The 11295-nt window shown below is 39.3% G+C and overlaps 1 protein-coding gene across 17 annotated transcripts in view; it reads left to right on the plus strand.

Annotated features, from left to right (window-relative positions):
• The window catches only part of Mff (mitochondrial fission factor), a 29556-nt gene extending 22759 nt beyond the window's left edge, over positions 1–6797 (plus strand). For 7 of the 17 annotated variants that reach the window (XM_075951976.1, XM_075951985.1, XM_075951979.1 and 4 more), the window contains 4 exons: positions 389–421; positions 1853–1912; positions 5005–5089; positions 6055–6797. In XM_075951976.1, coding sequence (XP_075808091.1) covers positions 389–421; positions 1853–1912; positions 5005–5089; positions 6055–6186 — 310 coding nt within the window. In that variant the 3' untranslated portion in view covers positions 6187–6797. The remainder of the gene's footprint in view (positions 1–388; positions 422–1852; positions 1913–5004; positions 5090–6054) is intronic. The other 10 variants (XM_075951978.1, XM_075951982.1, XM_075951990.1 and 7 more) reach the window with 2 other exon arrangements.
• The last annotated feature ends 4498 nt before the right edge of the window (positions 6798–11295 follow it).

Raw genomic sequence — 11295 nt, forward strand, 5'->3', positions numbered from 1 at the left:
AGGTTTCTATTTTTGGCAAGTATCCATAAAATATGTAACGTAGACGACTACAGTTCGTAGAGTATTGTGAAGTGTGTAATAACTTTTAATTCTTGGTCCTCCAATCAGCCTGTTTAATTACTATAATAGTTGATATTTTGTAGAAAAGAAATGCATTCTCTTAATTTAGACCATTTATTTACTCAAAAATGTCAGTCTACAAACTAATACTGAAATTTAATAGTCTTAGATTTCCTTCCCTTTTGCTATTCTAACTACAAAATACACTATTGAACTATTTTTTTAATATTAAATCATTCTTATGGTAGAAACTGGTACTTGAATGAAGTTTCTAATTTTGCCAAATACCTGTCTAATTTACTTTTATATTATATGTATCAATTGCCAGTGTGAGAAGACAAAATGAGATACGTTGTGAAAGGTAACTGTATTGTTTATCGCTCTGCCTTTGTAAAAGGGAAATCTCTGTGGTGGAATATGTTCAATATGGCAAATCGGTTTGTCCATATTAACACACTCTTTAAGACCCTTTAGGAAATACACAGAAGTGGCTTCATTTCGTTAGCCATTCTCATATTTTTATAATTTAAGTAACTGCAATACATAGTTTTTCTTCACAAACTAGAAGACTTAAAAACCTATCTGAAGAATGTATGCTTCAGCATGTTTTATAGCGAGCAGAGTGAGCCAAACCTCTCTCCCTCGAGTCTCTTAAGCCCTTTTCTTCTGAGCTCCAAATATATCCTTATTTGGTGCATATAGTTATTTGAGGGCATGCAGTAACTCAATGTTAAATTTTTCCTTTATAAACTGAGTTATTTAAAAAAAAAAGTGATGTATAGGGCTAGGACTGTAGATCAGTTGAAGTGCTTGATAGCATTGAAAAGCTTTGCTTCCCAGCTCCACATGAAGTGGGGTATGAAGGATCAGAAGTTCAAGGCCACCCTCAACTCCACATAACTTGGGGCCAAACTGTGGTGTGTGAGACCCTGTCAAAAAAGAAAAGAAAAAATTAAAAGCAGAAAAAAAAATGGTGGTTTATATTCCACAACTGTTACAACATCAGAAAAAGATAGGCCATGTGTTTTCAAACCCTGTGGTGGCTGTCAGTGTGCATTCAGTGAGGCAAACCTGCTGGCTTAGAAGAAGGTCCGTACACGGAACCTCTTCTCATCTCTCTCTGATTATTATCTTAAAGACAGTTCACTAGTGCAGCTTTAGAATACGTTTCTTGATTTTAACAAATTTAATTGGAAAGGTTCCACCTTAACCTGGTAGAACTGACTGTCCTCTGACCTCAGAGCATGGACTGAGACTAAACGAAAAGCCCCACAAAGTTTTCCAGTGCACTTGGTCCTCCTGCAGCAGCCCTGTCTGTCACCCGTGGTTGTCTCCAGTGCAGACACTCCCATGTGTGTCTCCCTACGGGACACAGCTGCCCTAGGGAAGGAATTGTGGGCAGTGGGTATTTCTTTAAATTCCTAGTTTATATTTATGACAACCATAATCATGCAGGTGCTACTAACAGGTTCTTGATAATGCTTTTAGTGTGGCTAGTGGCTACATTTTTTCCAGTTAGAAAAAAGGAATTATGCTTTTTAAATAGCACCATATGGTGGTGCTATTTTTCCGTATTGTTTATTTTGTTTTTTAATTATGAAGTGTTAAATTATGAAAATCATTTAAAATGGGAAGGGCATATGAAACAGATTTTCAAAGCATTTGAGAGATATTATATTGTACTGAAGCATACAATATAATCCTATCTGACTTTTATTTGTCTTGTTTTTGCTTTATTTTTGTACTCTGTTTCCTGACTCTGTCTTGTGTCTTCTGCAAAAACCTGCCCTAGACCTGTGTTGCGTGGTGGGTCAGCTGCCGCCACTTCTAATCCTCATCATGACAACGTCAGGTAACTTGGAGACTTTGTGATTACCAAAGGACACAAAGATTTGATGGAGCTTGTACTGTGTAGGACATCATAATGCATGCCATAGCCATGATTGTATACATGTGTACAACATAGGCCTCTGCAGCTTTCTCTTAGGAGAAATTCTGTGTTTTGCTAAGAATGGGGACAGTAATTAGTCCTGACATTTGTCCATCAATGTATGAGAACATTGTATAATAATAAAAATTATGATAGGGTATGGTGGCATATGCCTTTAATTCCAGCACTCAAGAGGCAGAGGCAGGTGGATCTCTGATTTTGAGGCCAGCCTGATCTATACAGTGAGTTCCAGGCCAGCCAGAACTACACAGTGAGACCCTGTCTCAACACCTCCCACCCCACCCCCAAATATGGCATGGTATAATAAGAATATCCGATATACTTTATAGTCAGTATTGTAGTAGATTTATAAGGGATTTTGTTAAAATAGAAAATATATAATCTTAAATCTTGTTTTATGTACATAACTTTTCTTCACCTATTGAGTTGAGCCTTTGTCTCTTGTATTTCCCCTTTTCATATTATCAGATATGCTAAGCTCAAGTCATGAAGGGACAAGGAGTGGCAGATACAAATGTGGTCTTAGGGGCCATTACCTTCAAGGAGTTCCCCTGTCTTCTGTAAGGACACAGAAGACAGGTGCTGTCACTAATTGATGCTGTTACTAATTTTCCAAACCAATTTTAAGTAGAATTGTGCTAACTTTTCTTCTTTTCTTCAGAAGAGCCTATCATGTTATAAAAGAGAAAAGGGAACCATCCATGTCTTGTTAATCTCATCCATGTTGCCTTGGTGTCCTGGCCACTGTGCTTACCCATTTCTTCTGTGTCTTAATTTAGGCCACACTGGTTTCCCCTGACAGTTTTCTATTGGTTTTTAATCCCTTTAACTTTCTGAGAAGGTGTTTTTAGTGAGTGGAGTTTTTAGTTCTGAGAGATGCAATTTTAGTTTAAAATAATTTCATACTTTTTTTTTGTTTTAAATTGATGATGAAATCTTTACTTTTTTACAAATAAAAATTACCTTTAGATTTCTAAAACTGGCTTAGTATTAAAATGGTAACTTTTCATGTATACTTTATTTCTTTGTTAAGACTAGTTTTCTTTGTGGTGTGTGTGTGTGTGTGTGTGTGTGTGTGTGTATGAACATGTCTATTCCTTTACCTTTGTGTATGGCGGGGGATGGGAAGTATCTGTGTGGTTGCAAGTGCATATGCATAGAGAGCCAAAGGTCAGTCTTGGGTGTAATTCCTCAAGTGTTATCCACCTTGGTTTTTGAGACAGGGTTTCTCACTTTGCTTGGAACTTGCTGATTGAGCTAAGTTGGCTTGCCAGCAAGCCACAAGAATCCTCCTGTCTCTGCCTTTCCAGCACTGGGATTACAAGGATGCTCCACCATGCCCAACTTATTTTTGACACGAGTTCTGGAGATCAAACTTAGGTCCTCAACTTTTGAAAGTAAGCATTATTGGCTGAGCGTCACCCAGCCCTGCATTCACCTTTGATACAGGTGCTGGTATCCTTTGATAAACCCCTGCAGTTACTCATTTCATGTGTGACCTTGGGGAAATAGAAAAGTTTTATTTTGAGCATAAAATATAGAAAGGAAAAGATCTTTGACACATAATTTTCCCCACTAATATTTAATAATTTGTGGGGCCAAGTTGTATTATTGTGGTTCTGGGGACAAACCCAGGGATGTGCACAGGTAAGCAAGTGTTTTGCCCCTGAGCTAAACCCCCTAATCCTCATAATTCTGTTTTAGTGTGCATGAGTAGTTTGCTCAGTTTATAAACTTGCAGTCCTATTGTCTACTTAGAAACCGAGTTTATTTCTCCTAACTGGTGAAGTTTATTTTAAATATTTCTAGACACATTGTTTCTAAGAGAAAAGGCATGACTAATATGAACAGTCTGACCTAGCCATAAGAGAAAATGCGAGTCAGCGATTGCTGTAGATTATTTACATTTACCTTTGCATGCTTTATTAAGGTGGTTTTAACATTTGAAGCAGTAGAACTTTGTGCATAGGCATATTAGCATGCCTGAATGAGATATTTAATTCTACTTCATGTCCTTTTATGTACGGTTATTTAGGTTCTATAATGAGAAGGTGCTGGAAATATTGGAGTAGGTGATTCATGTGCCAACTCTTTGTGGCTTACATAAGAGTAACTTTTAATTTTAGTTAGAGTCTACACTTGTAGAAAGGTTACCATGTCATTTCACTAAAATAACTATATAGAATATAAAGTAGACACACATATAAAGAAATTTGTATTGTATATAAAATATATCTCAGTAAAAGTGTTCATTAAAATGAGTTTTAAAATACAGAAACCTGGTGCTCGGAAGATGGCTTAAGAAGTTAAGAGTGTTTGCTGCTCTTCCAGAGTTCTCGAGTTCAGTTTCCACACGCATGTGGACAGCTCATAATCACCATCAGTAGCTCCAGTTCCAGGGGACCCACTGCTGTCTCCTGACCTCCTCATGTACCCATGTGGAATATACTCAGATACACGTACATACACGCACACACACACACACACACACACACACACATTTCACATTCTTTTCTTAAAAATGTAGAAACCCAGACAAATGGAAGAAATGGCATTTCTACATTTTTTTTTAAAATTTTGGTTTTAAAATTTTATGTCAGGCTTGGTACATGTTTGTGACCCCACCACTGAAAGGATTAAGTAGGAGAATCAGGAGTTGATGGTCGTCCACTGCCACATAGCAAATTTGAGACCAGTCATGTGAGACTCCATCTCTGCAATACCACTATATTCCCAAGTCAGTGCTCTTTTGGAAGTGAATGCATTTTAACACAAAGTACCTTTTAGTGTTTTCTCTTTGCATTGTCTTGGTGGTTTCCCAGCATTACTATTTTATATGCAGCCTCTTGTTGGCTTATTGAGATTCTTTGTAGATGCTTATTTATCGTTAAGCACGAGTCTTTTGAATACTTCGTTGAGTAGTATAAGACACAACACATGACTTAACAATTACTCTTAATTTTTAATTTGTGTTTCAATATCTTATCTGCTAGGTATGGCATTTCAAGCATAGATGCAGCCATTGAAGGAGCGTCAGACGACATGACTGTGGTAGATGCAGCTTCATTAAGACGTCAGGTAATTACTACCCAAATAAAATATAACCTAAACTTATGTTCATGAAATATTTCAGAGTAATAGTTTACGTAATTTTATGATTTTTCTCTCCTGTGGATCCCATGAATTCAGGCTATCTAGTAAGCCATAATTGATTTTTCTCAGATTCTTTAGAGATTTGTTAAGCCATCATTCAAATTTTTCTGACCAACATAAAACATTGCTGCCAAAATGATTGATATAATCAGGCCAGTATCAAAGAATCGTGATGTAGTAATAAACCAATCTAGTCCTGAATTGTTTTACTCTTGATAGGTACACAGTCACAGGGACCTTTGTTACTGTTTATAATTTCTTCATTTTAGAAACCACGGCTTTGAGTTTTCCCACTGCCTCTACATACATAGTTCATGACCCTGCCCATAAGCCCCCTCTTGTAATTGTACTTCTTATGTGCTTATTTTTCATATGCATTCCTGCTGTCTTACATAGAGGCATTCCCATGCAGGAAAGGCATATTTGGTGTTCTCATTATGTCTGCCAAATATAAAATAAAGATCTGAGTGGCATATCAGAGGGCCCACTATAATAGGTCATTGGGGCTAAGTATTAGAGTGGACTGAGAACAGTTATCCAAGTCCAAGACTACACAACTGAGACTCGTGGAGGAGGCAGAGAGAGGAGTGGCCATCCTCTGCTCCTTCTGTGGGATAGACCCTCCTGACACACTTCATGTTCCTGCCAGAAGAACGTAGGGCAACAGTGTCCTTGCACACTCCTAACTCACATTTACAGAATGCAGATGAAGAAGCATATTTAAGTCAATTAAAGCTGTTGTAGGTAGTATTTTATTTTCTATTTATAGTTGTATTTTGATCCAAATAGAACTTCCTATGTAATAATTTCTTAGACAAGTTAATGTACTATTTTCTAAAAATCTGATTGCTGTATGCATTAGTACTATTTTGTATTTGTCTTTCACCTAGATAATCAAATTAAATAGACGTCTGCAACTTCTAGAAGAGGAGAATAAAGAACGTGCTAAAAGAGAAATGGTCATGTATTCAATTACTGTTGCATTCTGGCTGCTTAATAGCTGGCTCTGGTTTCGACGCTAGCGGTAACCTCAGCATTCACATATATTGTCTCAACACCTGGAAATATAAAGGATTTGCAAACTTCATTGTTTCTGTCTTTGCATTGTATGCTGTTTTAGGGACCTATTCTGTTACTGATCTGCATTCAGCTAGTTCTGCAGTGGCACCTACACACTCTCCTTTTGCATGTTTTGTAAATAGGCTCTTGGTTTGTTTGTTTGTTTTTAAAGAAAATCATTTTTTGGGGCCTCATCTGTACAGCTAAGTTCTCTAAAAAGAAATGCCAGTCATAAAGAGTGAGTTTAGAAAACTATGTAAAAGAAAACAGTGTTTCTCAGATGATTAATTTCTTTGATAGATGCTTTTTGTGTCTGCATCACAACATTAATGCTTTTGAAGTCATAGTCTGGTGCAGCACTTAAGAAAAATCAAACCACCTAATTCTTGATCACCTGTACAGAGGGTGTGTCTAAAAACTCCTAATGATTCAGCAGTTTATCTGTGTGCAATATGTTGTTCTGATTTTCATCTTAGTTTTCTATAAAATGTTTTTACCAAGTCCGTGTGTGAATGATTTAAAAACTTAAACAATAAAGTATAAATGTAGTGTACTTAATAAACTGTCAACCAAAGCAATGTCTATGGAAAGATTTATTTCATAATTGGTACTGTGGGCTGAGTATCTTATTCAAGTCTTTCTGCCCTGGGAGCAAGGTCATTAGTGTGACCTGTGGATCAGAAGAGTGTCCTGGGTTTCTCAGATCTCCATCCTGACGCTGGACTTGCTGCCACTGTAAATGCTAATACATTAGATCTGTGGAAGTGATTCAGGTTTTGAAAACAAAACCAAACACCTTTATAAAACCCTGTATCCTTTTTTTCATTGTAATATTTGCTTGCTAATACACCAAATCTCATAAATTTGTAAAGCCAAGGTTTGGGAGCCTTTAATACTCAAAAGTATGTATCTTTTCAAGTACAAGTAGAATTCAGCTAGGTGCAATATTTCATTATTATTATATTAATAATAATAATTAATATAATTATTAACATAATAATATATTATTAAATATAGGGGTTTGGCAAGGATTTCAGGTGGGGGATACGTCATCAGTTACTTTTGCATCACAAGGTTGAAGATTTAGGTAGATTTAACATTGATGTTCTTGCGTCTTCTTTAATCCAAGAGGAGGGTTCTTTCTTGTACTTAGTGTGACTAAATTGATAAATTAAATGTATAACTTCTTTTGCTGAGCAGGCATGAAAAAGATTTCACAAACAGGCTAGAAGTAAAAGGAACTCCTTGGAGATTAATATAAAAGCTATTATTTTTCCTGATAATTGTTACAAAGACCTAAAACATTCTTAGATAGAATGTCCTACAGTAATTAGGAAAAAGTTGTTAATTACCCAGGAGTCGGGGGCTTAGGAGAGGTTTTAAAAGGAACAGATTCCATTCTAATTAGGATAGTCAGGAATATTTTGTAAATACTTGAACAGAGACAAATGGAAATTTCAATAAGCAGAGATATAGCATGAGGGCCTGCTTGTTGGGGTTTCTGTCCTGCCCACTTCCCACAGTCATTAGGTCCCAAAGATAATCACACAGAGGTCTACATAAGTTATAAACTGATTGGCTCATTAGCTCAGGCTTATTAACTCTTATAACTTATATTAACCCATTATTCTTATCTATGTTAACCACATGGCTCAGTACCTTTTTCAGCAGGGCAGGTCACATCCTGCTTCTTTGGTGTCTGGACAGGACTGGTGAAAGAGCTTCCTTCCCAGATACTCCTGTTCTCATTGTCCCGCCTCTACTTCCTGTCTGGTTGTCCCGCCTATACTTCCTGCCTGGCTACTGGCCAATGAGCGATTATGTAAAACATAATTGACAGAATATAACAATTCTCCCACACCACAGAGATAAAAGGTTCTAGAGATTGGGGGTAAGATACAGTCAGGGCTAATGAGCATAAAGAACCAAGAGGAACAGAGATGATCATATCACTTTGAGAATCCCAACACTCGTCTTTCTGCTTTTGGAAATATTTTAGAAGCATTTTCTGTTGCTGAGGAATTGACAGATTAAGGATGGTGATGCGAGAGAGAAGAAAGATACTAAATAGTGAGGTCTTTTGGTTGGCCAAACAACACAGCAGATACGGTACTGTCAGACCCTGGGACCTACCTGAGTGTGAAGACAAGAACTGACTCCTGGAAATTGTCTTCTGACTTCCATAAGCTCTTTGGTGGGCACACACATCCACTCACATCATAAGCACACAGAAAAGTATGTAAATGTAGAAAATAAGGTTTCAAAGAATGAGGATTTCCTAGTTTGGATATCAAATCAGTGACCAAATGCCCTCAAAAGATGCTGCCTTCAGGTGGTCTGTGTGCTTTAGGTATTCAATTTGTAGCAGCAGTTCCCAAGAGACTAAAGAGCAAAGAAAGAACCTGGCAGACATTTCCACCGATAATGTCACTCAGAGGCGTCCTCCTTCCCTCCCTCCCTCCCTCCCTCCCTCCCTCCCTCCCTCCCTCCCTCCCCCTCCCCTCTCCCCCCTCTTTTTTTATCTGACGCAGCAGAGACCTAGACTCATTCCTTTCCAGGATGATGAGTAAAGTCTAAGACCCATCTCAGGTTCTAATTTGTTCACTCAAGTACAGTCACCTGGCATTTGTTTTACCTGTTTTTATTTCTTGTCTGATTAGCAGTTTGATACTAATTAGTAAGCATTGTCTTCACTCATGTCTGGGTGCTGAAGATTACATTCATTCAGCAATATACTTAGCTTGGCACTGCCTTGTACCAGGTACGCTGTGCTATGCACTGATTACACCAGAAGTTAGTAAAATACATGTCCTAGTGCCCATGGAGCTTATGGTCTGGCGTGGGACAGTGCGGTGTAGCAGGGTAAGAATCACAGATAAAGAGCTCTGACTGCAACTAGGCAGTGGTGGCGCATGCCTTTAATCCCAGTGCTTGGGAGGCAGAGGCAGGCAGATCTCTGAGTTTGAGACCAGCCTGGTCTACAGATGTGGGAAGTCCTGTATATGTGTTGCTCTTACTGGTTAATGAATAAAGAAGTTGCTTTGGCCTATGGCAGAGCAGAATAGAGCTGGGGGGGGGGGTGCTAAACTGAATGCTGGGAGAAAGTAGCTGGAGTCAAGGAGACACCATGTAGCCATGAGAGAGCCCTCCTGGAACTTTGTAGGTAAGCCACAGCCACATGGCCATACACAGATTAATAGAAATGGGTTAATTTAAGATGTAAGAGCTAACCAATAAGAAGCTAGAGCTGCTGGGCAGTGGTGGCAGCACACGCCTTCAATCCCAGCACGCAGGAGGCAGAGGGAGGCGGATCTCTGTGAGTTCGAAGCCAACCTGGTCTACAAGAACTTGTTTCAGGACAGGCACCAAAGTTACAGAGAAACCCTGTCTCAGGAAAAAGCTAGAGCTAATAGGCCAAGCAGTGATTTAATTTAGTCTTTATTTATTAACAAGTGTTTTTGTGTGGTTATTTCAAGTCTGGGCAGCTGGGAACAAGCAGCTTCTACCTACAGGCTACAGAGCAGGCCCCAAAGCTACAGAGAAACCCTGTCTTGAAAAACCAAAAAAAAGGAAAAAAAAAAAAAAGAAAAAGCACTGGCTGTTCTGCCTGAGGACCCATGTTCAATTCCCAGCTCCAACATGATGACGCACAACCATCTGTAATCTCAGTCTGGGGACCTGACTGCCTCCTCTGGCAGTGAACACACATATGCACAGCAGACATACACCCAAAAGAAAAAGAAATGGTAACACACCATTGCGTTCAATTCTCCAGAGAAGCATTGACATGGTTAGTGGTTAGTGGATTCAGTTAGAACCACTTGTGAAATGGGCCTGTAGGCATGCCTGCGGGGGATTGTCGGCAGAACCCCCAACCCCGGTGTGTCCTGGATCATATGAAGTGGGAGAAAGTGCTGAGCACCAGCAAGCATTTATCCCCTGCTCCTTGACTGTGGCTGGTTGTGACCAGCTTCAGCACAAGCTCCTGCCCCCTGGACTTCTGCCGTCGTGGACTGCCTTAAACTGGGTGCCAAATACACCCTTTCTTCTTCCTTTGCTTTTGTCAGGATATTTTAATGACAGCAGCGGAGGGCTAAGACGAGGGCCAAAGGCACCATGCTCGGCATTAGACGGTTTGACAAAGTGACTGTCAAACTCTTCGTAGCTATGGTCTCCTGAAGGATGGAAAGTACTCAGAGATTAGACGCTTGGGGGGCAAGAGATAAGGATTTAGAGGCGAGGTCTTAATAAGGAGCAAAAGTGGGAAAAGGCTAATGAATGGAGGGATGGGAAGGAGTGGTTCTTAATCTTTTTAATTCTGTGGTAGACAGACAGAAAGACCTTCCTTCATGTTTCAGAACTTCCTGGCTTGGGTGAGTGTTGGCTTGGTTAATTGTGATCATGTACACAGGAGACGGTAAGAATATCTTGAAGCTAAGCTTTCAAGTATTACTAAGTGGTGGTGGTGATGGCGGGGGGAGGTCTTAGAGAGAAGGTCTTCATGCAATTTGAGCTAGAAAAGGGCTTCCAAGTTCTGGGTGTAGACACTTGTAATTGTTTGTAATTTTTGCAAATGTTTGTAAACATTTGTAATTCAGTTCCTATCAAGGTTTTTTGGTTTGGGTTTCTTTTTTTTTATATAGATTTATTATGAGTATTTTGCCTACTGTGTAAGTAAATGCACGTGAACCTGCTGCCCACAGAGGCAGAATAGAGCTCCGGGTCCCCTGGAATTTGGGTTAGAGACAATTGTAAGCGAGTACTCTTAAGTGCTGAGCCGTCTGTCTAGCTCACTCCAGAAATCATTTTCTAAGACTGATTGATTGATTTGTGTTTGTGAGTGCACGGTTGCCCTGGAGTCTAGAAGAGGGCACTGGGTCCCTGGAAGCTGGACGAGTTTCAGGCTGCTGTGACATGCCACTGTGAGTCCTGGGAACCAAACCTCAGTTCTCAGCAGGAGCAGCAAGTGCTTTTCTGATGAGCCAGGTCTCCAGCCCACTTTCAAACTCATAAACCCCATAAAGCTAAGATAAAAATTGAAATCAATTGCAGAAGGGATGACATTCAGAAAA

Source organism: Microtus pennsylvanicus, chromosome 17, assembly GCF_037038515.1.
Source record: "Microtus pennsylvanicus isolate mMicPen1 chromosome 17, mMicPen1.hap1, whole genome shotgun sequence".
Taxonomy (NCBI): domain Eukaryota; kingdom Metazoa; phylum Chordata; class Mammalia; order Rodentia; family Cricetidae; genus Microtus; species Microtus pennsylvanicus.